The sequence below is a fragment of the Topomyia yanbarensis genome, chromosome 3 (genome assembly GCF_030247195.1).
Source record: "Topomyia yanbarensis strain Yona2022 chromosome 3, ASM3024719v1, whole genome shotgun sequence".
Lineage (NCBI taxonomy): Eukaryota > Metazoa > Arthropoda > Insecta > Diptera > Culicidae > Topomyia > Topomyia yanbarensis.
Window position 1 is genome coordinate 8,359,312 of NC_080672.1, and position 27,907 is coordinate 8,387,218.

The 27,907-nt window shown below is 38.4% G+C and overlaps 4 protein-coding genes across 12 annotated transcripts; 3 read left to right on the forward strand and 1 right to left on the reverse strand.

Moving 5' to 3' along the window:
* Nucleotides 1-397: 397 nt before the first annotated feature.
* Nucleotides 398-2,923, forward strand: LOC131691490 (zinc finger protein 728-like). 6 transcript variants are annotated; one of them, XM_058977925.1, is made up of 3 exons: nucleotides 398-661; nucleotides 1,198-1,357; nucleotides 1,493-2,921. In XM_058977925.1, the coding sequence occupies exon 3, from the start codon at nucleotides 1,566-1,568 to the stop codon at nucleotides 2,679-2,681; it is 1,116 nt and encodes a 371-aa protein (XP_058833908.1). In that variant the 5' UTR covers nucleotides 398-661; nucleotides 1,198-1,357; nucleotides 1,493-1,565; the 3' UTR covers nucleotides 2,682-2,921. The 6 variants fall into 6 exon arrangements, with proteins under 6 accessions (XP_058833908.1, XP_058833909.1, XP_058833911.1 ...); XM_058977926.1 differs by having other exon boundaries at nucleotides 398-641; XM_058977928.1 differs by lacking the exon at nucleotides 398-661 and adding an exon at nucleotides 694-895 and having other exon boundaries at nucleotides 1,525-2,923.
* A 3,797-nt stretch (nucleotides 2,924-6,720) lies between these two features.
* Nucleotides 6,721-21,647, forward strand: LOC131693492 (zinc finger protein 208-like). Its single transcript, XM_058981350.1, has 3 exons — nucleotides 6,721-7,097; nucleotides 8,802-10,355; nucleotides 21,018-21,647. Exons 1-3 carry the CDS (start codon nucleotides 6,873-6,875, stop codon nucleotides 21,645-21,647), a joined length of 2,409 nt encoding a protein of 802 aa, XP_058837333.1. The 5' UTR covers nucleotides 6,721-6,872.
* On the forward strand, nucleotides 7,242-10,631 carry LOC131691484 (zinc finger protein 728-like). 4 transcript variants are annotated; one of them, XM_058977908.1, is made up of 3 exons: nucleotides 7,242-7,674; nucleotides 7,816-8,556; nucleotides 8,741-10,631. In XM_058977908.1, the coding sequence occupies exons 2-3, from the start codon at nucleotides 8,513-8,515 to the stop codon at nucleotides 10,386-10,388; spliced, it is 1,692 nt and encodes a 563-aa protein (XP_058833891.1). In that variant the 5' UTR covers nucleotides 7,242-7,674; nucleotides 7,816-8,512; the 3' UTR covers nucleotides 10,389-10,631. The 4 variants fall into 4 exon arrangements, with proteins under 4 accessions (XP_058833891.1, XP_058833890.1, XP_058833893.1 ...); XM_058977907.1 differs by having other exon boundaries at nucleotides 7,242-8,556; XM_058977910.1 differs by having other exon boundaries at nucleotides 7,243-8,680.
* A 1,160-nt stretch (nucleotides 21,648-22,807) lies between the features above and the next one.
* On the reverse strand, nucleotides 22,808-25,990 carry LOC131691485 (zinc finger protein 728-like). Its single transcript, XM_058977912.1, has 2 exons — nucleotides 25,789-25,990; nucleotides 22,808-25,249 (listed from the first exon to the last, which is right to left on the reverse strand). The coding sequence occupies exons 1-2, from the start codon at nucleotides 25,887-25,889 to the stop codon at nucleotides 23,809-23,811; spliced, it is 1,542 nt and encodes a 513-aa protein (XP_058833895.1). The 5' UTR covers nucleotides 25,890-25,990; the 3' UTR covers nucleotides 22,808-23,808.
* Nucleotides 25,991-27,907: the final 1,917 nt, after the last annotated feature.

Sequence of the window (27,907 nt, forward strand, 5' to 3'; positions counted from 1 at the left end):
AACCATTTTAAACTTAAGCCAAACATGAACTGCCATGTTTGAAAAACGCAAAAAACAACCAAGTCCATTTCAGCCGCCAGAAAATTTGTCTAAGTATTGAAATTGCCTTTAAATCGCTTTCGCAAATTGCATTTGTTCCTAGGGGCAATTAGCACAGGCGAGTTGAGTCAAACGTCAAACTTTTTAAATCGCCTGACCATGTTCGTCCACATTTTTTTTGACAGGGTAAAGACTCGACACGTCAATCGTTTGTTTACCATTTATCTGTCAGTGTCATTCCAATCGAGCACGAGACCTGTCAATGGCCCTCGTTCCAGGAGGATTCGAAGCGATTTTCTTCGTATTGCGGGCTTTTGACAGGTCTCGTGCTCGATTGGAATGACACTTACTGATAAAAAAATATGAATAAGATAGATTTGGCGAGTCTTTATCCAGAGAGATTCAACGTCTTTAGAGGAAAACAAATCGGAAATAACTTTTCGGTCGTACTATTTTCACGATGGAACCTTACCAACCAGTATTGTACGCGTTCGGAATAAGTTTTCCAGCGGCGTAGAGCATTTCAACATCACTATGAATAGTTCTGACGAACTTTTTCAAACGTTTAATTCGGTTGACAGTTTTACATATGACAGCTGGAGGTAAACAAATCCCCCAAGTGGTATGTGTGAAATGATTTGCATAGAACTCTATATCAAATTAATAAAGTCTTTAGAGTCTCTTAGAGTAGTTTTTCTTGGTTAAAATTCATTTTTCGATAATTTACCATTAAAAATAAGGGTCACATCGATTTCAACTGCTAATAAATTAGAATAGTTGTGCGTGCTGCTAATGGTATATTGGATGCGATAGTTGTTTTGATTCATTTGACTCAAAGCAGGTCAATTATTGGCAGGTCGAAAATCACATATAATATCCATATCAACTTTTGAATAGGGCTAATAAGATTGGTAAACAAACTTTTGTTTTGCTGATTTCTCTTAATTTGTTATAATTTCAATACAGAAGATATTTGAAAATGATTCTACCAAGGGTAAAGATGTTGATTCATGTGTATCTTTCATTGAATTCAACTCGACAGCGGAGTAATGAGCGAAATAAGTTTTTACGAAAATCTCATTAGCCCTTTTGATGAATTGATATTGATATGTATATATGGTTCATAAAATTTTGATTTCGTATCTTTGTTTATTATAGGCGAATGACCAATAGGGTAAAACCTCAATAAACAACAATTGTCTTTATATCGGAAGTTCAGCACAGTTCAGTTACCTCTTGAAAGGTAATTGGGATATCATCACGAGGCATCACAGGATTGAATGATTTGAAATGATCGACATCTATTTGGGATATGCAGGTATGGTGGCGCTAGTGTTTTAACGAATATTATTTGTTTACGACATATTTGTTACAAAATAGTTGTTTTTTTTTCTTTGTGAATGTCTTCAATGAACAACACAAATCTGATATTATTTTGTTTCATATTTGTTAGCATTGGTTCCACTGGTAATGACAACCTATTAGTATTCTCGAATTCACAGCCGGGATTTAGGTATTAGAATGACATGTCTGCTAAGCAACGGAAGCGAACCGACAGTGAGCTGCGAGGACAAGAACGGCCGCATAATTGTGAGGTATGTGATAAAAAATTCCCTCGGCAGCATCAGCTAAAGAAACATGCGTTAACCCACACCGGTGAGCGGCCGTTTAAATGTGAAATATGCGGAAAATCATTTATCATGAAGTGTGACTTGATCAGGCACAGAAAAGTTCACAGTAGTGAACGGTCGCATAAGTGCGAGATATGTGACAAGATTTTCCTTCTGCAGTCAAACCTGAAGATTCATGTGTTAACTCACACTGGAGAGCGACCGTACGAATGTGATATATGTGGCAAATCATTTATCCAGATGGGTCACTTGGTCAGTCATAAACTCATTCACAGTAATGAACGGCCGCATACGTGCAAGGTATGTGGCAAAGGATTCCGTCAGAAGAATGGCCTGAAGAAACATGTGATCAGTCACACTGGCGCGCGACCGTTCGAATGTAATATTTGTGGCAAATCATTTGCCCAGAGTTCTACCTTGTCCCGGCACAATTTCATTCACAATAAAGAACGGACGCATAAGTGCGAGATATGTGATGAAAAATTTTTTCAGCCGCATCAACTGGAGAAACATGTGGTAACCCACACTCAGGACGGGCCTTACAAATGTGAGATATGTGGCGCATCATTCACCCAGAATAGTAACTTGCTCACTCATAGATTCATTCACAGTAATTACCGCCAGCATAAGTGCGAGATATGCGACAAAAAATTCTTCCAGAAGTCTAACCTGCAGAACCATGTGTTAACCCACACTGGTGAGCGCCCGTATAAATGTAATATGTGTGACAAAATGTTCACACGACATGCTTACTTAGCTTTTCACAAACTTACTCACGGTGATGATGGTCCTCGGAAGTGCGAGATATGTGACGAAAAATTCCTTCAGCAGCACCACCTGCAGTCACATATGTTAACCCATACTGACAAGCGGCCGCACAAATGTGATATATGTAGCAAATCATTCAAACACAAGGGCAGTTTGGCTAAACACAAACTCATTCATAGTAAAGGACCGAGCACAATGACAACGGAAATGCAGTATGCTACAATTTGCAATGCTTTGGCATAAGTTAGCGACCTACGATCAGTGCATTGCAGCAATATCGGCATTGTACTAAACTCGCAAAATTTGGCGAAAAGCAGAACGGCAAAACAGTAAAACAAGAGGAGCGTAGTAAACAAATAATTATTAATAATATTAAATAAACATCAGTGTTTGTAATGAATGTAAAGACGTTTTTACATTATTCATTAAGTTGCTTTATTTCGCGTCCGAATTCACATTTTTACTTAGTTCGCGAATTCCCGGTGTCTCCTCGTATCAACCAAAGTAATCTATGTGTGAGGGGCTCACTGATGCTATTCAATACTATCGTAACACCCCCACACTTACCCAGTAGACCTCGCCACATTTTTAAAAAGTTTTGAAATATACATGGGTCAGCTCAAATTTTTGTTCTAGGTGTGAATTTAAGAACTTTCGCCAAAAATGGCTTAATTTTGACATGATTTAGAGGTGTCTCCAATCAAAAATCGTGTTTTTGCTATGTTTCTATAGGAAGATCACTTACACTCTGATTTAATGGGCTCTACATCCCCACATATCATCAAAGGTTGTTCCTTAGACATATCTTAACATGTTTTAACAGATGAACATAGCTCTAATCGCAACAGAAAAATTGTTAACTGTATTTTCATATTGAAAATTATATCAAAACTAAGGAAAATTAGTAGAATTTTTTGTTGGTTTTGGTATTCTTTTCTATATAAAAATCCAGTTATCAAATTTTCTATTGCGATTAGAGCTATGTTACCTGTTAAAACATGTTAAGATATGTCTAAAGAACACTCTTTGACGATATGTGGGCATGTAGGGCTTGTCAAATCAGAGTGTAAACAGCAAAAACACGATTTTTGATTGGAGACACCTCTAAATCATGTCCAAATTAAACCATTTTTGGCGAAAGTTCTTAAATTTACACCTAAGATAAAAATTTGAGCTGACCGATGTATATTTCAAAACTTTTTCAAAATGTGAAGAGGTCTATTACCCAGTCTCCAAATTTTCTGGCAGAGACCGTTCTGCTAGATTTCTATCAGGCTTGGTTTGGCAGCCCTGTCGGTTTTCTGCGCGCATCCTGTCGGGTTAGTTGAATTAGGGCGAACTCGGTTTCGCTCGCGTTTTCTGGCATATTTTGACAGGAACCGAGAAACCCCCTAACATAACTCGGGAATAAACCGTGCAAAGATCTACCTGGTAGAATTTAGCACGAATCGAGTAAAACATTTGACAAAGATGTGGCAGGGGGCGCACAGAAATCCTGGCCGTACATTCCTCACTGGATTCTGGCTAAAACTGAGCAGCATGGGTTAGTTTAACCGCTGCTGTCAGAAACGGTTGTTGCATTTGAGCGAATTTTTTGCCAGAATGCTAGCACAAATCGCGCAAAAGACTGGCAGAAACTCTGCCAGAGTCAATTTCGCTCCGCTCAACTTTTGCTAACTTTCTGCTCTCCACTGTGACTGGGTAAGGCTAGGTTACAGTTCGGGAAATGGGTCACGGGATTTGCGTCGGGATTTGATCAGGGAAAATTTCCCGCCGAGATCTCCAAACTGTCAAACCAAAAACTGCTGCTTCTTAAAAATACAAACAGTATCAAACTTGCAGCGAATTGCAAACCTTATAAAAATACTTTTTTCCCCGTCTGAAACGATTTGTGTTGAATTGTTCCCGGCCGAATATCTGTGTGGAGAATTTTAAAATCCTGTGATGTTTCCCGCGGTTGGGCTTACACTTCAGCAAAACTATCATTTTTGTGTAGACTCATTTCCCGCCACGGAATTTGAAATCCCAAGCTCCATTTAAAATACACAGGGACCCAAATCCCGTGACACGTTTTCCGAACTGCAAACTAGCCTTTAAGCTTATATATATATAATCAAAAACAAATAACATACATACGTTCAAAAGATGTTTAAATGCTAAAATCTGAAAAGAGAGCAGCCAACCATGATTACTATTTGTTCCGTGTTCCGTTCCGTATTACTATTTGTGAACCGTTCGACATAGATCTTTCATTAGGGCTTAAATCGCAAATGTAAACAAACTGCGTTTTCGCTATTATGACATTATGCGACAAAAATACTACAAGATTGAGGTGAAAATTAGTTAAAATGGTTTTTGGTTCGATTTATAATTAAAGAAAACAAAACGGCGAAACATGCATTTTCTTCGAGATTTCGACTTAGGCCCTTCTTCTCATATGGAATATAAAGGCTAAACTTACATTTTTTGATAGAACCGGGCGTACGGTTATTATTCACAAAATTATTCTTTAAACGGCGGTTCTATTATATAAATGATAAGCAATATCTACTAGGATCATGCCTACTCGATAGTTGTTGCACATAAACATTCGAATATTTCGATATTTTCATGAAATTCGAAGAAAAGATGCACGTGCCCTATCATTTACATTGGGTTTCTATGCGCCCATTTGCTGAGCCCTATTAAAAAGTATACTGTCAAGCTCGCCCATTTACCCAGCCCTACCCAGCAAGACAGAGTCAGTTTAGCCCTTTTACCGCGCCCTTATGAAAATTATGTACACCGTTTAGCCCTTCCGCAAATGGTGGTTGCTGAAGGGCGAAATCACGACTGGGATGCAAATTGGGCGTAAGCATTTTTTTAGTTTCTACCCACTAAAAGCACATAGGAATTAAATTCTTTGTTATATTGTCATAAGGTTTAACCATAGATGCTTCCGGAAAAACATGGTCATAAAGTAATTTATACCTACAATAAAAACTACATTTAGAAAAGCATCGCCGTATATTGAAACTGAATTTTCTCCATTTGAGTACATTGCGACTTTGGCCCTATTGAAAGATCTGTGTCGCGTTGTCACAAACAATTTCCTTCATCAACCCAAACCGCGAAATACATGTTCATATCTTCTCTACCACAAACTCAGCATCACATTTTCGTGTCGGGAACACTTCTACCCACTTTGATTAACACGGCATTGAGTTGTTTGGTCCTTAAATCAAGCTCCTGTTCATAAATGGGAATAAAAAGTACGAGGTCAACTTTTCAGACGCCATTTTCTCAACATGAGCATATCAATCGTGAACCGACAAATGGGCGAAACTAACAAATGTACACAAACAGAGATTTGATTAATATCTGAAAGAGGAGTAAAAATACTTTATAAAAAATATAAAAACTCATTTATAAATATTTCACACTTCATGAAAATCAATAAAAAACAAATCGGCGGATCTGACTTTCGACTGTAAACAAAAAGCCAGGCGGGTTACGCCTCTGCATTTCTAAGGTAGTGTATACAGGCGAAATTGACAGCATCATTGTTTACAAGGTCCGTAAACAGACTCGCCCTAAACAAAAACCAAGTGCTTGTTACGCCCAGTGGGAATAACAAATTTTCCCCTCCAGCGAGCACGGCGAAAGCCACATTTGATTTTTGTTTTTTGGCGACACTGCAGGGCGAAATTGAGAGTCGTCAAAACAAGATGGCGCCTCAAAAATGGCCTAATCAACATTTCATAACAACACTCGGCGAAATAATCTGTTTTCAATTTTATCAACGAAAACGTTATTATATAAAACATTTTAGTTATGCTTCCGAAAACTAGTATTGTTTCAAAGTGTTTCAATACATTTGAAGGCGCAGTATGCAAACACTGTTAAAATGCGATTTAATTTTCTGAACCGAATTTTCAAAGCTATTTTTCTCGATTCGATATCATTGCGACTACGGCCCTTTGGTCGATTCATGATCGATATTGTATATAATGCCTTATGAAATGTTGACGTCGAAATATCTGAAATTGAGTAATACTGCTACCAATCATTGAGTACTTTTTTAACCGTGCACATTGACTTATGACAAAACGACAACAAATTAGTTCACGAGTGCACCTTTTTCACAAGAAAGCAATTTGAATTTATTTTACGATTGAAAATTTCAGTTTCATGGAGCTCGTGAATGGACTTTCGACCCCAATTAAGATGGAGAAGGAAACTACCGAAAAAAATCAACGTTACTGAACGTGTGGCAACGATTTTACTAAATGGGTATGATGCGTTTTTATTTACCAAGGCTTGTGTTGAACATCAACAAACATTATTATTATTATTATTGCCCTGTATTGCCAGTGCCGAACTGAACGCCATAAATATTAAATTCTCGACAAACATGATTACGGCCTAAAAGCCAACTGTCAAAATCCAATTTGAATGGAAATTCCGGACAAACCGTTACACGACAATAACAAATCTAGAGCTTTTTTTCATTACATCATATCTAACAGAAACGTCAAACGGAGAAAATCGCGTTCAAAAATTTCCTTGCAACTTTTAAATTTTTTTAACAAAGCACACAGAAGGCTATTAAATCTGCTATCACCTCGGCATTTACTCCTTGCAGGATCGTATAAGCATATTACATGTTTTTCGCGAAAATAGGGAGATAATTGATAACTATTATTTTATTACATTTTGCCGTTCACTTTTACTATTATGCTCTTTTACATATGCGGTCTTGGCAACACCGTTTGTAGATGGTACCAGCTCCCTGGCAACCCTATACCATAATATGAAGTTTGATAGCGACCGACATATATGGGGCGTTATAGCTATAAAGCCCCAAACAAAGAATTATGTTCGGCACTATGCTCGATATTCAAGCATTCCACACGACGTTTTGCATCGTGTGGGATGATTTAATATCATATCATTCAGAAAATCGACATTTTGTAACTAAATACAGCTTCTAATCATTCGGTTCAAAATCAATGTTTTGCCTTTCATGGCAGTAATGCTGGCTGTACAGAGACGTCGTCCTTGACAGGGGGCTGGATGGTACATTTTACTGTGACGTTTTGAGAGACGGGCTTGTAGTTGTGATATATTTCATGTGCTGTATTGCAACCGAGAGTGTAGATGAGGTTTGACATTGGAAAAACATGCTAACTACAGTCGACTTGGAGAAACATCACAACGCAAAACATCACATCTACAAAATATTACCAAAGCCTTAGTATATTTTATGTGACATTTTGACTTAAGATTAAATCAACATATAAAGAGTTATCATTTTTCTCTATTTTTTGTGGACGATAAAAAGTCAATGCTTAGATTTTATTTGGCATAATAAACTTAGTTTGTTTACATTTGTTAGATATTTGAATAAACGGTATAGATTTGTCATCGAGCTAAAATATAGGACAATAAATTGAAGGAATATATTATTTTCGGCATTGTTGATGAATGATAAACACTTAAATCATGGTTCCTCAATAATAAAACGAATTCGGGCACCGAAACGTGTTGTATGGAATCAATTTTGTTGATTGTGGATCAACATTAACATGACGTTTTAGACCTTGGTTTGAAAATCTCGACAGCGTAGCAGATACCTGAGTCAAAGTACTGGGAGAAAGGCGAATGTGCACCAAAATTACCTTATTGGGTGAACCAGTTGAACAACGCAAATAAGCACTACTAGTGCTCTATTTGGAGGGGATAAGTATTGCACATCCATAGAGAAATTTATTTTAAGTAGCCAGTATTTTAAAACATGATTATACTGTGTAATGTAGGGTATATCTATTATTACAAACTAGTTTCAAAATTAATTCGCCTATTGGAGTAGATATGCACATAATTTGCAAAACAAATCCACCGATCACGATAGGATTCCACCATATAATTCTAGAGAAGTAATAAGTTTTAAGTTACATTCAATGATACTAACACCCTTTGTACCGCCACAATATTTATTTTAAAAATGTACCTTTTTCACCGAATTGGCCCTAATCCAAACCCACCGGCACCCGTCCCGCCTCCCCCCAGGACTGGATATACAGAGATTTAGGATGTTTATTCATATCGACAACACAAGGCTGATGGATAAATATAGGTTTGTTCCAGAACCCTCTTAGCCAGAACCCGCTTCATGCTCCAGAGTAAAAAACTTACTCCTGTTTACGTCCAGAAAAAAGAGAACTAAATACAAAAGCGACTTTCTCACTGTATGCTCCGGAGTACTTCCGAAACAAACCTATTGTTTCTTGCAAGTAAATGTTTTTTTTACTTTATTTTAGCGTTGGTACTAACAGCGATCGTTCAAAATTATCTGATTCACATTGGGAGTTCATGGATCAGATGAATATGTCTTCGAAACAACGGAAGCGAACCGAAGGTGACGTCTGTGCACAAAAATTTCTTCGGAATCGTCTCCTGAGGCTACCTATGTTAACCGATACTGATGAGCGGACGTACAAATGCGAGCTATGTGGCAAAGGATTCGTTCGGAAGTTTCTGCTTGAGCAACATATGTTTACTCACACTGGCGAGCGGCCGTACAAATGTGATATTTGTGGAAAATCATTTAATTCGGAGAGTAGTTTGAACAAACACAGAAAAATTCACAATGATGAACGACCGCATAAATGCGAGGTATGTGACAAAGGATTTTTTCGGAAGTATCTGCTTGATCAACATATGTTAACTCACACTGGCGAGTTGCCGTACAAATGCGAGATATGTGGCAAAGGATTCGTTCGGAAGTTTCTGATTGAGCAACATATGTTTACTCACACTGGCGAGCGGCCGTACAAATGTGATATTTGTGGAAAATCATTTAATTCGGAGAGTAGTTTGAACAAACACAGAAAAATTCACAATGATGAACGACCGCATAAATGCGAGGTATGTGACAAAGGATTTTTTCGGAAGTATCTGCTTGATCAACATATTTTAACTCACACTGGCGAGCGGCCGTACAAATGCGAGATATGCAGTAAAGGATTCGTTCGGAAGCTTCTGCTTGAGCAACATATGTTAACTCACACTGGCGAGTTGCCGTACAAATGCGAGATATGTGGCAAAGGATTCGTTCGGAAGTTTCTGATTGAGCAACATATGTTTACTCATACTGGCGAGCGGGCGTGCAAATGTGATATTTGTGGAAAATCATTTAATTCGGAGAGTAGTTTGAACAAACACAGAAAAATTCACAATGATGAGCGACCGCATAAATGCGAGGTATGTGACAAAGGATTTTTTCAGAAGTATGTGCTTGATCAACATATTTTAACTCACACTGGCGAGCGGCAGTACAAATGCGAGATATGCAGTAAAGGATTCTTTCGGAAGCTTTTGCTTGAGCAACATATGTTTACTCACACTGGCGAGCGGCCGTTCAAATGTGATATTTGTCGAAATTCATTTAATGCGAAGAGTAGTTTGAACAGACACAGAAAAATTCACAGTGATGAACGACCGCATAAATGCGAGGTATGTGACAAAGGATTTCTTCAAAAGTATCTGCTTGAGCAACATATGTTTGCTCACACTGACGAGCGGCCGTACAAATGTGATATTTGTGGAAAATCATTTAATGCGGAGAGTAGTTTGAACAGACACAGAAAAATTCACAGTGATAAACGACCGCATAAATGCGAGGTATGTGACAAAGAATTTCTTCAAAAGTATCTGCTTGAGCAACATATGTTAACTCACACTGGCGAGTTGCCGTACAAATGCGAGATATGTGGTAAAGGATTCGTTCAGAAGTTTTGGCTTGAGCGACATATGTTAACTCACACTGGCGAGCGTTCGTACAAATGTGAAATTTGTGGAAAATCATTTAGTGCGGAGAGTAGTTTGAACAGACACAGAAAAATTCACAATGATGAACTACCGCATACATGCGAGGTATGTGTAGCTGGCCGGGCTACGTCGTTATAAGATTAATTCAAATCGGATTTCCTTCGGAAAAGGCGTGGGTTTGCCGATGAGAACGAAAGGATCCTATTGAATTAATGGTGATATTACGGCCTTTCGGATAGATACAACCTGCTTCTACTTTTCGGATTTAACACTTATTCCGGATTTCGGACAACACAACTAGCACCTTCCACTGTTACAATTGGACTGTTTATTATATTCAAAAAATAAAATTTATATACAAATTTTCTTAATAACTAATAAGGTTTGTTCATATAACAGAGAGAGACAAAATCCCTAGCTTTCTAAATCTATGTATGACGCGGCAATTACAAAGTTTATTTAGGAGACCTGTGCTATTGCTATTTATTTCCTTATCTTTCTGCGATCTAGACGGCACCTCAAAATTGCCTAAAGCAGAAAGTGCAAACAATGCCTTTCGTCCTAATCTATGCCGCTCATGTTCCAGGAATAAGAATAGAGAAAACTAAAAAATGCATTTGACTTTTATCCCTGATTCTGCTGGCGCGGTAAGTAATCTTATCTCCATAGGGTTCTATTTGAAATTAAATATGCTTGCTATTGTGGAGGTCTATACCGGAGACGAAAGAAAATTACATGAAATTAAATTAAACAAATCGTAACGATCGTGTTCGTTACAGTATGTGACAAAGGATTTCTTCATAAGTATCTGCTTGAGCAACATATGTTTACTCACACTGGCGAGCGGCCGCATAAATGTGATATATGTGACAAATCATTTGTCCATCAGAGTATTTTAACTGTGCACAGAAATACACAATAATGAACGGTCGCATAAATGCGAGATATGCTGCAAAGGATTCTTTCAGAAGTGCTTGCTAGAGCATCATGTGCTAGCTGACACTGGTGAGCGGCCGTACAAATGTCATATATGTGACAAATCATTTGCCCGTCAGGGTATCTTAACTGTGCACAGCAAGGGGCACAGTAAAGAAACTACCGCATAAATGCGAGATATGTGGCAAAGAATTCCTTCATAAGCATCACCTGAAGCAACATGTGTTAACTCACACTGGCGAGCGGCCGTACAAATGGGATATATGTGACGAATCATGTGCTCAGCAGAGTACCTTAATTGTGCACAGCACGCAGAAAAATAATTTTTAATGTCAAATAATATGAGGGTTGAAATAATAAATTTACCAAGTTGTTCTGTGTTCAATAAAAAATACATGTTTATATAAATAAAATAATTGTTGAAATAATTCTGAAGAATTTATTGGATCAAACATAGAAAATAGTTGGACCAACAAAATTTTTTATTGATTTTATCATAACAACAATCGAAACAACAAACAACTTTGTTGAATCAATGAGCTCGTTTTGTTGAATAAAACTAATAAAATATTTGGATCAATGCATGTCAAATGTTCAATACAAAAACATTTTTGTTAAATCAAATAATATCTTTTATTGTTTTAAACATAACAAATATTTGAATCAATGCATAGCAAATATTGAAGCAAAACCAATTTTATTGTATATAAAATATGCCCATTCTTTAATAGGAACCAAAGGCCAACTGTCATGGTGACAAATTTAGAACAAACCATTACTCGCTGACAACAGATAACATCAGTACAAATGAACCTCACAAAGTAAATACTTGCCATTGACTTATTGGCCTTTCTCTAAAAACAGGCTACAAACGCATTAATTTTACGCAGTCAAATCATTCCGGAACCGCTTCGGAATCCTGAATGGATGCAGTATGGCCCAGTCAAACCCATTCCGGGATCGGTTATGAATTCTGAATGGATTCATTATGAGTTCCAGCTCAAAGGCAGCAACCGATTCCGACTCAATCGTTTGTTGCATTTGAGCGAGAATCCATAAGGGATTCCAAACCTGTTCCGGAGTAGGTTTGCTTGGAATGAAATGAAATTTTATTACATGCAGCGCATACGATTCCAATCACCGTCCCTTTATGTAGTACCTTTGGCCGTGCGAGTGGTTTATTCCAGATATGCGCTATAATGTAGTGCTTCAGAGTCTCGGCTTTTCCAAAAAGATTGCAGAAGGCGCACGAATACGCTGTGTCTTCCTGTTGAACCAGAGATGATGAAGTACAGGAAACTGCCCTCTCGAACGGGTATTATTTATCTCTGGTGCGGTGACGTGTTTTCAGTTCTGCGATTGTCGTTTTTAAGCCACACAGGGTGTTTTGTTTGAGATCTGGAATAGAGGAAGGCACGATACAACGCACCGTGTGCATTCGACTTAATTTATTCACTAACCTTTGTGCGACATCATGATTATTTTCAAGCTGCACTTGCGCCCTTCGAGTCCGGAAAATCTGAGCACTATAAGAATTTACCTAAATCTGAATTCCCTGATTTAAAAATAGCGAATTTCCCCAGCATTGACGCACGTGGAAAAAGTTTTCTTCTTCGTAGCAACTTTTATTTTTTATTTGTTTCAATTCAACAAGGACTGTTGATGTAATGCATTCAGTCCTTTTGAATCAATTAGCTGCATGCTTTTGTTAGAATCACTGATTTGTTTGGAACAAACAATAATTTTGTCGATCTTCGAAAAGCACAGATAACAAAACTTGTAAGATTGATTCAAAAGATATTTTGGTTGATCTAACCAAAAAATTAAGTTTGGTTTAACAAATTCCTTGGTTCACAATAAAGAATTTTTATCGATTAAAAATGAAGAAAAAATTTATAGAATCAAACATGCACAATTCTTTTGCGGGTGTTCGCTAATTCCGGACTCGAAAGGAGTCTTAAGGCCTCGCCCTGGTTGTCGTTTAGAAAACATCGAAAAGCGCAGCTTTTGAGCATCCCTAATTGTGAGATTTGGTTGGCAGTTCTCTTTCTGATCGATTTCTATTAACGGGGTAAACGTGTGTGAGCTCCCGCTTGATGAGTAATTTCTCTCCTGGTGCGTACCTGGGACGGGACATGCGAAGACGGTCTTCTTTTTCTCTTTCGGTTTCGATATTGATGTTATTTCACAGGAAAAAATCCGCTTGCAAAATAATATCAAGCAAATGTCGATGATAGTGCTGTGTCGATGCGGTATAGATTTACAGGTACAGATATGTGCCGAAAATAATAGAGCTCAAACATGACATGGATTATGTTATCGTTTGTCTGAGCTGTGTAAAACAACATTAACCATAACCTAGGGGAAATCACTCTAAACTTGGTCTAAGTCTGACCCCTACCAAACAAGATTTGGCGGGATTAGAAAAGTTTTACCGAGATTAAAATAGTTTAGCGAGATATTTTGGCATCAGAATATTTGAAGTGACAGCTGCTATCTACTACCCACACACTGTCTATTACAAGAAAATCAAAATCATCAAGAATGGTTCGGTTCGCAATGACAGGCCATTGCCGGCTCGCGGTGATTGTTACTTAATTGCATTTTGAACGTCCCGTCCCAAGTGCGTACCTACTGGTGAGAAGGTTTACAAGCCCTTATTGACCTTTCCCGAATTTAGATGCTATACCCTAAGCAGTCAGGGGCTACAATTTGTTGTTACATGTGACACAAATGAGAGCGAACGAAACAAAAATAAACGTCAAACCGTTTTTTCGCTTGCCCTAATGCAAAGTGAACATGCGCGTAATTCGGCGCACGGCTTGGTGGCGCATGGCTGAAACGTCACGATGTGGATTTTAGAAAAGATTCGCAATAAATGCATATCATATCTATGGTTTCGCGCTGTCTAAGTAGTTTTTTTTAGCTTTCATATATGTGCGGTTAAACTGTACATACTTTTAATACAATTACAAATGACGTAAAATGTTTGAAGTATTCGTAAAATATAATAAATTGTATGCACCAGCTGATCGAACTGGTGAAGTATTTAATCTGTGCCACGGGGGTGAAAATAAGCGATTTGGCACACTATCTGCGGGTGCCCCATTTGGGGGGTCAAAATAATTATCTGGTACGATGTTCACCTAAAACACAAATGCAACTATGACATTATGCGACTATAATACTACAAGATAGTGGTAAAAATTGATTGACATTCGTTTTATTTCGGTTAATAATTAAAGAAAACAAAACGGTGATACAAGCATTTTTTTGATAATTCGAATTAGGCATTTATTTTCAAATAGACTATAATACCGAAATTTACAGTTTCAGATAGAACCAAGGCGAATGTTTATTATTCTCAAAACTTTCCTCAAAACAGAGGTTGTATTATATAAATGATAAATAATATCTACCTTGATCCTGTCTACTCGGTGGCAATTTCACACAAACATTCGAATATTTCAATATTTTAGTGAAATTTGAAGAAGAGCTACTGAAATTGGTTTCTATGCGCCCATTTAGTGATGTCTGATTTTCGCAAATAATCGATAAGCACATACCCTTCATGAATTATGTTGTCGATTATATAATATCAGCTAATCGACAAACAAATTTGCGAATGCGATTTAAACAAATTTTCTGGCGGCTGAAAAGGACTTGGTTGTATTTGCGTTTTTCAAACATGGCGGTTCATGTTTGGCTTAAGCTTAAAATAGTTTTTTTAAACGATTGGCGTGTTCTCGCTTGTATTTTGTTTGTATAGTGCACTTCATTTAGCCAACGAATGTGGGAAATTGTGGAATCGTGTGTAAATATAGTGGAACAAGATATCTGACCTAAACTCGTAATAAAAGTCAGATTTAGGTAAGTGTTGGTGTGCAATACCAATTTAATAATTGATTCTTCCTATACTTTGGTGATGATTACCTAGTGTAGTGATAAGTTTATGTGAGTAGATAATGAATCCGAAAATAAGCATTATTTTTAATTTTCATATTAGGCAATTAAGGGCGATTAAGTGGCGCGTGCCGTGGGCGATTTAAGGGCGGGTTGGGCGGCACAAAAAAATGACGGCGGCGAATCGCCCAAATGTTGCATTTGAAATAGCCCCCTAATTGCCAGCAAATTTGTTGGCAAATAGCTCTCCGTTAGCCACCCAGTCAAAAGGGTAAGTTGCTGGCTAACGGGGGGCTATTTGCCAACTCGGATGCGCTAATTGCCCTTCAATTAGCCAGCAAATTGCTGGCAATTAGGGGGCTATTTCAAATGCAACATTTGGGCGATTTGCCGCCGTCATTTTTTAGCCGCTCTACCCGCCCATAAATCGCCTAAGGAACGCGCTATTCAATCGCCCTTAATTGCCTAATATGAAAATTACAAATATTACTTATTTTCGAATTCATTATCTACTCACATAAACTTATCACTACACTAGGTAATCACTACCAAACTATAGGAAGAATCAATGGTGAAATTGGCATTGCACACCAAAACTTACCACAATCTGACTTTTATTAAGAATTTAGGTCAGATATCTTGTTCCACTATATTTACACACGATTCCACAATTTCCCACATTTCTCGACAAACATATGATTACGGCCTAAAAGCCAACTGTCAAAATCCAATTTGAATGGAAATTCCGGACGAACTGTTACGCGCCAATCACAGATGTTAATAGTAAACGAAAGAGAAAAGTTTTCTCTTTCATAAACTGTTGGGAACTGTGTTCGGCTAGTAACGGTTTGTCCGGAATTTTCATTCAAAGTGGATTTTGACAGTTGGCTTTTAGGCCGTAATCATATGTTTGTCGAGATTTGTTGGCTAAATAAAATGCACTAGACAAACAAAATACAAGCGAGAACAAGCCAATTGTTTAAAAATACTATTTTAAGCTTAATCCAAACATGAACCGCCATGTTTGAAAAACGCAAAAACAACCAAGTCCTTTTCAGCCGCCAGAAAATTTCAATATTAATTCGTCAAAAGGGCGAAAGTGTTTTTTGTAAACAAACTTGTTTCGCTCATTAGTCTGCTGCAGAGTGGAATTTCATGAAAAATATGCGTTAATGTAAATTTTTACCCTTCGTAGAAGTAATTTCAATTGTTTTCTGCTTTGAAATTATAGTAAATTAAGAGAAACCATCGAAATAAAAGTTTGTTTACAAATCTTATTCGCCCTTTTGTAAATTTAATATGGATTTGTCTAAGTGTTGAAATTGCCTTTAAATCGCATTTGCAAATTGCATTTGTTCCAAGGGGCAAGTTGGCGAGTTGAGTTAAACGTCAAACTGTTTAAATCGCCTGACCATGTTCGTCCGCATATTTTTTGACCGGGCAGCAACTTGCCCTTTTTGACTGGGCTTTTCTTTTACTGGGCGGTGATGATATCTGAAATTGGGTAATTCTGGTACCAATTCGATCGTGAACCGACTAATGGGCCTATATAACAAATGTATACAAACCTCGACAAACATATGATTACGGCCTAAAAGCCAACTGTCAAAATCCACTTTGAGGAAATTCCGAACAAACCGTTACACGCCAATCACAGGTGTTGATAGTAAACGAAAGAGAAAAGTGTTCTCTTTCATAAGCTGTTGTGAACTGTGTTCGGCTAGTAACGGTTTGTCCAGAATTTCTATTTAAGGTGGATTTTGACAGTTGGCTTTTAGGCCGTAATCCTATGTTTGTCGAGATTTGAGTAATATCTTAAAGAGGAGTAAAAATACTTCATAATAAATATAAAAACTCATTTATAAATGATTCACACTTCATGAAAATCAATAAAAAACAAAACGGCGGAACCAACTTTCGACTGTAAACAAGCCGCCAGGCGGATTACGCCTCTGCATTTCTAAGGTAGTGTGTACGGGCGAAATTGACAGCATCATTGTTTACAAAGCCCGTAAACAGAGTCGCCCTAAACAAAAACCAACTGCTTGATACGCCCGGGAAGAATAACAAATTTTCCCCTCCGGCGAAACCCACATTTGGTTTTTGTTTTCTGGCGACACTGCAGGGCGAAATTGTGAGTGGTCAAAATAAGAGGGCGACTCAAAAATGGCCTAATCAACATTTCATAACAACACTCGGCGAAATATATTTTTTTCAATTTTATCAACGAAAACGCTATTATATAAAATATTTTCGTAATGCTTCCGAAAACCAGTATTGTTTTGAAGTGTTTCAATACATTTGAAAGCGCAGTATGCAAACACTGTTAAAATACGATTTAATTTTTTGAAGTGAATTTTCAAAGCTATTTTTCTCGATTCGATATCATTGCGTCTTCGGCCCTTTGGTCGGTTCATGATCGAATTATTCGGTACTTTTTTAACCGTGCGCATTGGCTAATGACAAAACGACAACAAATTAGTTCACGAGTGCACCTTTTTCACAAGCAAGCAATTTGAATTTCTTTTACGATTGAAAATTTCAGTTTCACGGAGCTCGTGATTAGACTTTCGACCCTAATTAAGATGGAGAAGGAAACTGCCGAAAAAATCAACGGTACTGAACGTTTGCAACGATTTCATCAAATGGGTATGATACGTTTTTATTTACCAAGGCTTGTGTTGAGCATCAACAAACATAATTATTATGATTATTAAGTTATTATTATTATAGCCCTGTGTTGCCAGTTCCGAACTGAACGCCATAAATATTAAATTGTTCTTCCAAAAATCCGTTTTCGCTTTCGATTTATAATCAAGTTCTCAGCAATATATTCTACGTATGACATGTGCAGGATGAAGTAGTGTTTTTACCAGCCCCCTGGCAACCCTATACCATCATATGGAGTTTGACAGCGACCGACATATATGGGGCGTTATAGCTATAAAGCCCCAAACAAAGAATTCTCGACAAACATATGATTACGGCCTAAAAGCCAACTGTCAAAATCCACTTTGAATGGAAATTTCAGACAAACCGTTACTGGTCGAACACAGTTCACAACAGTTTATGAAAGAGAAAACTTTTCTCTTTCGTTTACTACCAACATATGTGATTGGTGAATAACGGTTTGTCCGGAATTTCCATTTAAAGTGGATTGTGACAGTTGGCTTTTAGGCCGTAGTCATATGTTTGTCGAGAATTATGTTCGGCACTATGCTCGATATTCAAGCATTCCACACGACTTTTTGCATCTTGTGGGATGATTTAATATCATATCATTCAGAAAATCGACATTTTGTAACTAAATACAGCTTCTAATCATTCGGTTCAAAATCAATGTTTTGCCTTTCATGGCAGTGATGCTGGCTGTACAGAGACGTCGTCCTTGACAGGGGGCTGGTTTTTACTTTGTATTTCTTAATGGCACTTCGTCATCTGGCTTAACACAGCCGAATTAGTGTAGAAGTTAGTTACAGAGCTCAAGATTATGATTGTCGCTAGCGGTACTGTTTGCTGTACAGACACTTTATGCACAGACTAGCGAAGTGTCAAAAATTGCATCCAAACGGACAAACCGTTTGGAAACAAAAAAAACGAGCATGATGGTTTTGAGAGGGGAAGTACAAGAGGAAGCATGCAAAGCTTATGAGAGCTTCCGTGAAGCCAGTTTACATTCATGGTTGCTAATTCTACTGATTTTCTCTCCGCTAGTCTGTAATTTGTAATCTGTAGTTTTATTGCATACGAAAATCTGTTAGTTTACACTGTACATCAGGTCAAGGAAAGGTAGTTTTGGTTAGAGATAATAACTGTTATATAAAGTGTCTGTAGTTTGCTGTATCTTTCGCTCTCGTAAATCTCTAAGACAAGACGTGACAATAGCGGGGGCCGTTTATGTTCCACGTCACGTTTACGTCAGAATGGTCCAGCTCCTGATTGGTTGTTTCTGACTTTTTGCACCGTACCGAATGTTACTGCAGGGATAAGGAAATGATGGTTGGCAGTGTTGCTATATTTATAGGAAAAGATTGTCATTACTTTTGACAAATAAAATTATTATCGTTAAAAAGTAAAAATGATTAAATTGAACAGAAATTGTGTGGCAAAGTGAAACAAGTATTTATCATGCATTTACCGTATATGTGGTTGATTAACTTTAACAAAAATAAGACAGAAACCACATAATCTAAAATTTTTCAGAAAATTGTTTCATCAAACCTTATTAAACATCCATGACATGGAAAAACGGTGCCCTTCATCAGTATAGTGGAACAAAGATACAAAATATTGCCGGCATAAAATAAATTAACAAGACTTCATTTTCATTAATAAAAATAGCAACACTGTTCGGAAGATTTCGGCAGGGTGAAAATGTGTGAAAAGAAGAATGTCGAAGGAAAAATAAGAAGCCGATTGTCACGTCTTTTCTTAGGTAAATCTTACACACGCTGACAAATTCGACTGATAAGTCCAGCCCCCTGTCAAGGACGACGTCTCTGTACAGCCAGCATCACTGCCATGAAAGGCAAAACATTGATTTTGAACCGAATGATTAGAAGCTGTATTTAGTTACAAAATGTCGATTTTCTGAATGATATGATATTAAATCATCCCACAAGATGCAAAACGTCGTGTGGAATGCTTGAATATCGAGCATAGTGCCGAACATAATTCTTTGTTTGGGGCTTTATAGCTATAACGCCCCATATATGTCGGTCGCTGTCAAACTTCATATGATGGTATAGGGTTGCCAGGGGGCTGGATAAGTCGATATAAAATGCCATACTGTGAGCCGTGTTTACTAACTGCCATTGAACTGTGAAGCAAAGTTTGTAAACGCGGTTCACAGTAAAAGTCAGTTTATGTCGGATTGGTAGTCGATTTCGTCAGTGTGCACAGGCTTAACTAGTCATAGCACGTATATCTGCGGGTACACAAATTATGAGCCCCACTAACAGTTCAGATTGTTCTGCTCGTTCTGCTGCAAGCACGATCCACACTAAATAGAAACGATACGATATGACTCGATCTTTAGATGTTTGTCATCGAGCTAAAATATTGGACAATAAATTGAAGTAATATATTATTTTCTGCATTGTTGATTAATTAATTAATAAACGCTTTACACCATGGCTTCTCAATAATAAAACGAATTCGAACATCGAAACGTGTTGTATGGAATCAATTTTGTTGATTGTGGATCAACATTAACATGACGTTTTAGACCTTGGTTTGAAAATCTCGACAGCGTAGCAGATACCTGAGTCAAAGCACTGGGAGAAAGGCGAATAGTGCACCAAGAATACCTTATTGAGTGAACCAGTTGAACAACGCAAATAAGCACTACTAGTGCTCTATTTGGAGGGTATAAGTAGGTATAGCACATCCATAGAGAAATTTATTTTGGGTAGCCAGTATTTTAAATCATGATTATACTGTGTAATGTAGGGTATATTTATTATTACAAACTAATTTCAAAATTAATTCGCCTATTGGAGTAGATATGCACACAATTTGCAAAACAAATCCACCAATCATGATACGGTAGGATTCCAATATATAATTCTAGAGAAGAAGTTCTAAGTAACATTGAATGAGAGTAACGCTCTTTGTACCGCCACAATATTTATTTAAAAAATGTACCTTTTCACCGAATTAACCCCCCCCCCCCCCCCCCCCCGCCGCGGCCACTCAAGGACTGGATATACAGAGATTTAGGGTGTTTATTGATATCGACAACACAAGTCTGATGGATAAAATTAGGTTTGTTCCAGAACCGGCTTCATACACCAGAGCAAAAAACTTACTCCTGTTTACGCCCAGAAAAAAAGAGAACTGAATACAGAAGCGACTTTCTCCCTGTATGCTCAGAAGTACTTCTGGAACAAACCTATTGTTTCATGCAAGTGAATGTTTATTTTTATACATTATTTTAGCATTGGTACTAACAGCGATCGTTCAAAATTATCTGATTCACATTGGGAGTTCATGGATCAGATAAATATGTCTTCGAAACTACGGAAGCGAACCGAAGGTGACGTATGTGCACAAGAATCCCTTCGGAATCGTCTCCTGGGGCGACCTATGTTAACCGATACTGATGAGCGGCCGTACAAATGCGAGATATGTGGCAAAGGATTCGTACGGAAGTTTCTGCTTGAGCAACATATGTTTACTCACACTGGCGAGCGACTGTACAAATGTGGTATTTGTGGAAAATCATTTAATGCGGAGAGTAGTTTGAACAGACACAGAAAAATTCACAGTGATGAACGACCGCATAAATGCGAGGTATGTAGCAAAAGATTTCTTCAAAAGTATCTGATTGAGCAACATATGTTAACTCACACTGGCGAGTTGCCGTACAAATGCGAGATATGTGGTAAAGGATTCGTTCAGAAGTTTTGGGTTGAGCGACATATGTTAACTCACAGTGGCGATCGGCCGTATAAATGTGATATATGTGAAAAATCATTTAACCGTCAGAGTAATTTAAGTTTTCACAAAAAGATACACAGTAATGAACGACCGCATAAATGTAAGATATGTGGCTAAGGATTTTTTAAAAAGAATCTGCTTGAACCACATGTGGTAGCTCACACTGGCGAGCGGCCGTACAAATGTGATATATGTGACGAATCAGTTGCCCAGCAGAGTACCTTATCTTTTCACAGAAAGCTGCACAATAATGAACGACCGCATAAATGCGAGATATGTGGCGAAGAATTCATTCAGAAGAATCAGATGAAGCGACATGTGGTAACTCACACTGGCGAGCAGCCGAGATAGAAAAGTATATTAAAAACAAGGAAAATTATTAGTATTTTTACTTGGTTTTGATATTCTTTTCTATATAAAAATCCAGCTAACAAGTTTTCTATTGCGATTAGAGCTATGTTCACCCGTCAAAACGTGTTAAGATTGTCAGTTGTAATAAAGTGGGGGCGATCTTTTTAGTAACGCCGCCACTGCATCTCATTGCTGGCAACATATGCAAGAGAAACAAGTGAGACGCGTTGTACACGAAACGACGAAATAAAGACGTTAAATGAATCGGTCCCGTGTCGTTATTTTATTTCTTTTTTACCTACATGAGTGGTGTTCGTGTGGTGAGAATGCGTCCGACAAAACCTATTCCATCCTACTTGGCACTCAATACCAAATCACCTCAAGGTGTTACATATTCCCAACGAACACTGGTCACGTACCCAGGGCAGATTCCTACATGCCAATATTGTGATCAGCCGCTACACCACGGAAAACCTTGTGCAGAGACTGCTAAGGACATTCCACCTGATACGACCAAAGCCGGTATACAGTCGTCGTATGCTAAACCACAACCGGATAGTAACTCAACGACTGCGCACCAGGCAGTAACAAACACCAGCGCAACTACGATCGGGTCCAGTACCACTAAACCGACTTCCAGTACCAAAATCGAAGTAACAACGATTACACCAAATGTCTCCAAACCAACAACCCACACCACCAATAAAGAAGCAAATATCGATGAAGACGGATTTACAACAGCGTCCCGTAAGAACAAGAAACAAATAAGAACCTCTGATCGTGAACAGCAAGAAAGCAGTACCGATGATGACATGGACGGGAACGATAACGCGAGAGAAAGCGGACTGAATGACCCCCAAGCGGCTTCACCGCCAAGGAAAAGGATCTCAACACGCAGCAGCACACTGCGTCAACAAGATCTGGCAGACCGACATTCTTAGATTTTTTTTTTACTTTTTACTTATTGTAAAAAATTAAAAGATCCAACAAATGAAATTTCAAATTAATTTTCAGATTGAAAAAAAAACTTATAAAAGAAACACATGAATTATCTGCTGGAGCACCATTTTGATTTTCTGAGACATTCATAGATGATAGTGATGTGCCACACATTGCAATTATATTTTTGCACCCTTCGTACCTATAAATTTTATGAGGCGTACTAAAAATTTTATATTTGAATCACATGATTAACATGCTTCATAGATCTAATTATTCACAACATATATTAAAAATAAATTATCATTAGTCATTGCTTTTCAAATTCGCACGCTGCCGTATGACAAGATTGAGCATGAACATGATGACCGTACAGTTCGCAGTTGCTACTCCGTGATTAACCGGAATAAGCGAAATTGCACAGAGAATCAACGAATGGAGCTTGCGAGTAATCCTCAATGTGCACGTTTCGAGAGTTCCATACTTTGCAAAGCCAATAGCGGTCCCGGCCACGTCCTTACAGCCATCCAGGAAGGAAAGAAATACAAGTGTAACAAACGTTATTATGTAGACCGTGTATACCTCTGAATCTCACCGTTTGTCACGAGTAAGAGTGTTTGTCAATGCGATGGGGTGAAGAATTACAAAAAAAATTTGGATTCACCTTGGTAAGTGATACGATCTACGTAACTTTCAAGAGTTATCATGTGTTTACTGTTCTGGGCAGCCGGCTGCCGAGAACTTGTGATAGATTTATCGTTTGTTTGATTGATTTGGAAATCCTGAGTTTGAAAAAAAACGCAACTTTAACTCGGGACAGGCAATCACCGGGAGTGTGGCTTATGTTTTATTGAATCAAACAGCATGGGGATGACTATATTATTTCTTGTTTCTTTATTCCAGCGAAGCAGAAAAATCCTGTCTCGAGATGAGGCCTATTTATACCTCGTTGGAGACACCCCTTTATAGTGCAGTTCATATACATACTCTATTCCCCACACTCGCCAGTGTGAGTTATCACATGTTGCTCAAGCAGATACTTCTGAACGAATCCTTCGCCACATATCTCGCATTTATGCGGTCGTTCATTACTGTGCATCTTGCTGTGCACAGTTAAGATACTCTGACGGGCAAATGATTTGTCACATATATGACATTTGTATGGCCGCTCGCCAGTGTGAGTTACCATATGTGGTTCAACCTGCTTCTTCTGAAGGAATCCTTTGCCACATATCTCGCATTTATGTGGTCGTTCATTACTGTGTATCTTTTTGTGCAAATTTAAGTCACTCTGACGGTTAAATGATTTTTCACATATATCACATTTATACGGCCGATCGCCAGTGTGAGCTACCACATGTAGTTTCAAGTTACGCGTCTCATAAAATGATTTGCCACAGATATCACATTTGAACGGCCGATCGCCGGTGTGAGTTAACATATGTCGCTCAAGCACACACTTCTGAATGAATCCTTTATCACATATCTCGCATTTGTACGGTAACCTACCAGTGTGAGTTAACATATGTCGCGCAAGCCAACACTTCTGAACGAATCCTTTGCCACATATCTCGCATTTGTACGGCAACTCGCCAGTGTGAGTTAGCATATGTTGCTCAAGCAGATACTTTTGAAGAAATCCTTTGCCACATATCTCGCATTTATGCGGTCGTTCATCACTGTGAATTTTTCTGTGTAAAGTTAAGACACTCTGTTGGGTAAATGATTTTCCACATATATCACATTTATACGGCCGCTCGCCAGTGTGAGTTAACATATGTTGCTCAAGCAGATACTTTCGAGGAAATCCTTTGCCGCATACCTCGCATATATGTGGTCGTTTATCACTGTGAATTTTTCTGTGCCTACTAAAAATTTTCTCCTTATTAAACGTTTTGCCACAAATATCACATTTGTACAGCCGCTGGACAGTGTGAGTTAACATATGTTGCTTCAGGTGATGCTTCTGAAGGAATTCTTTGCCACATATCTCGCATTTATGCTGTCGTTCATTACTGTGATTCGTTCTGTGCCTACATAAGGTACTCTGATGGGCAAATGATTTGTCACATATATCACATTTATACGGCCGCTCGCCAGTGTGAGTTACCATATGTGGTTCAACCAGCTTCTTCTGAAGGAATCCTTTGCCACATATCTTGCATTTATGTGGTCGTTCATTACTGTGTATCTTTTTGTGCAAAGTTAAGTCACTCTGACGGTTAAATGATTTTTCACATATATGACATTTGTACGGTCGCTTGCCAGTATCGGTTAACATAGTTCGCCCCAGGAGACGATTCCGAAGAAATTCTTGTGCACATACGTCACCTTCGGTTCGCTTCCGTTGTTTCGAAGACATATTTATCTGATCCATGAACTCCCAATGTGAATCAGATAATTTTGAACGATCGCTGTTAGTACCAATGCTAAAATAATGTATAAAAATAAACATTCACTTGCATGAAACAATAGGTTTGTTCCAGAAGTACTTCTGAGCATACAGGGAGAAAGTCGCTTCTGTATTCAGTTCTCTTTTTTCTGGGCGTAAACAGGAGTAAGTTTTTTGCTCTGGAGCACGAAGCGGGTTCTGGAACAAACCTAATTTTATCCATCAGACTTGTGTTCTCGATATCAATAAACACGTTAAATCTCTGTATAGCCAGTGCGGAAAACGGATTTTAGGTAGAACATTTTAATATATATGGCGCTCAGTTCGACAATGGCTTAACACAGGGAAATAATAGGTTTGTTCCAGTAGACGGAAGTCACTCCGGAGTAAACAGGAGCAAAAAATCTTTGCTCCTTTTTACTCCGGTTTGCTACCAGAAGAAGAAAAAAGAGAAGAAGAGAGTACAGGAACGATTTTCTCCGGAGTACTTCCAGTTTCTCCTGGTACTGGAACAGACCTAATAATAATGTCCGCTGATGCTCAAAACAAGCCGTGGTAAATAAAAACATATCATACCCATTTGGTGAAATCGTTGCCACACGTTCAGTACCGCTGGTTTTTTCGGTGGTTTCTTTCTCCGTCTTAATTGGTTTCGAAAGTCCATTCACGAGCTCCATGAAACTGAAATTTTCAATAGAAAAATAAATTCAAATTGCTCGCTTGTGAAAAAGGCGCACCCGTGAACTAATTTGCTGTCGTGTTGTCATGAGAATGTACACCGTTAAAAAAACTACCCATTAATTGGTACCAGAATTACCCAGTTTTAGATATCATAGCCGCCTGAGACGAGACATCAAATAGCAAAAAATCGAACGTCAAATGCTGCCAGGGGGTACTGTCAAATGCAACCAGTCCATTTAAACTATATGAGGTAGAAAGAGAGGCTATGTGAAACGGAAGATAGAATGAACAGAAAGAAAGAAAAAGAAAACATCTACCGGCAAGTCCCGTCCCAGATCAATGCAGTATACATAGGTGTGGCGGAACACACGGTTTGCTAATGTTGGCCACCAAAAATATGTAAACAATCCAGAAGCAAAACGGGTCGACCGTCATAGCGTTCACACGATTCAATAGGCTTTTCTACGGCTTATGTACGTACACGTCACATAACACAAATACTACTTAACTAGCTGGTGGAAAATAGTAAACAAAGACGGAAAAAGTAAATGGGATTGTTTTCAACCAGTAAGCTGCCCTGGTGTTCGTGAGACTGGCCGACAAGAACTCAATGGGAGCCGAACGAGCGGTATGACGAAAGCAAGTCGATTTATTCTGATATCACTCACACCACTCATGTATGATTCATCTTACGAATACCAAAGTGCAGTCTTAGCCCTACCTGTATATACTACGTTGGTCCCAGATGCCGGCGAGCGGTAGGCTACACCCCAGTTAAGCTCAACCGGAAATGAACTGGAATTCTGGCTGGTTCTAATTCGTATTCCGGCTCCAGTGACACAACCGATTCTAGTTAGATTCGGTTGTGTCACTGGAGCCGGCGTACGAGTTAGAACCAGCCAGAATTCCGGTTCATTTCCGGTTGAACTTTACTGGGACGGCAAAAGAACCCAGTAAAGTTCAACCGGAAATGAACTGGAATTCTGGCTGGTTCCAGTTCGTGCACCGGCTCCAGTGACACAACCGATTCTAGTTAGAATCGGTTGTGTCACTGGAGCCGGAATGCGAACTGGAACCAGCCAGAATTCCAGTTCATTTCCGGCTGAGCTTAACTGGGAAGTTTACCCAATTTATAAATTGATATAGATCTTTCAATGGGGCCTAAAACGCAAATGTAACCAAACTGAGCTCGCTATTATGACATTATGAGACTAAAATACTACAAGATAGTGGTTGAAATTCGTTTTAGTTCGATTAATAATTAAAGAAAACAAAACGGTGAAATATTCAAATAGAGTATAAAGGCGAAAGTTTCGGACAAAACCAAGGCGATTGGTTATTATTCTTAAAATTTTCCGGTAAACAGCGCCCTAATAAACATCTTATGATCCAAGAGCCTAACGACCTGTTCAGGGTATAATCTAAACAATATGTGGAATCGTTGGACTATATGGGTTAAAGTTCGTGTATGATTTTTTATTAGGGCGGTTTTGTTATATAAATGATAAATAATATCTACCTTGATCTTGTCTACTCGATGGCACACAAATATTCGAAAATTTCGATGCTTTCATGAAATTTATGGAAAAGATATACGCCTCCTTTCGTTTTCATTGGGTTTCTATGCACCCATTTGCTGAGCCCTGTTAGAAAATATCCTGTCAAGATTGCTCATTTACCCAGCCCTACTTAGCTGGGACGGGACCTGCGGATAGAAAAAAAAAACAAGTGTCAAATTGATCCAGCTCTGAAACGTCACTTTGACCCTGTGTGAGCCAGAATGAGAAAGCATGTGAGTATTATGTGAACCAGAATGAGAGCGTTTGAGAGCAGAATGGGAAACGAAAAATAAAAAATGAAAAATAAAACATCTATCCGCATGTCCCGTCCCAGCTACCAAGCAATTTGTGATCTAACGCTGGATGCCGCCCGCCAGACGCACGAGAATGAAATGATGATGTTTTTATTTTCATCTGTCAAAACACATTGGAAAGTAAATTTTTAATTTTATATA

Bases quoted from the DNA above. Each gene is read 5' to 3' on its own strand.
- LOC131691490 (XM_058977925.1), top strand. From the start codon at position 1,566: ATGTCTGCTAAGCAACGGAAGCGAACCGACAGTGAGCTGCGAGGACAA.
- LOC131693492 (XM_058981350.1), top strand. From the start codon at position 6,873: ATGGAAATTCCGGACAAACCGTTACACGACAATAACAAATCTAGAGCT. The intron at 7,098-8,801 runs TAGGGAGATAAT...TTCATGGATCAG, and splicing joins TTACATGTTTTTCGCGAAAA to ATGAATATGTCTTCGAAACA. The intron at 10,356-21,017 runs GTATGTGTAGCT...TTTATTTTTATA, and splicing joins AACTACCGCATACATGCGAG to CATTATTTTAGCATTGGTAC.
- LOC131691484 (XM_058977907.1), top strand. From the start codon at position 8,513: ATGTTTATTCATATCGACAACACAAGGCTGATGGATAAATATAG. The intron at 8,557-8,740 runs GTTTGTTCCAGA...ACTTTATTTTAG, and splicing joins AGGCTGATGGATAAATATAG to CGTTGGTACTAACAGCGATC.
- LOC131691485 (XM_058977912.1), bottom strand. From the start codon at position 25,889: ATGGAGCTCGTGAATGGACTTTCGAAACCAATTAAGACGGAGAAAGAA. The intron at 25,250-25,788 runs GTATGATATGTT...ACATTATTTTAG, and splicing joins GCAACGATTTCACCAAATGG to CATTGGTACTAACAGCGATC.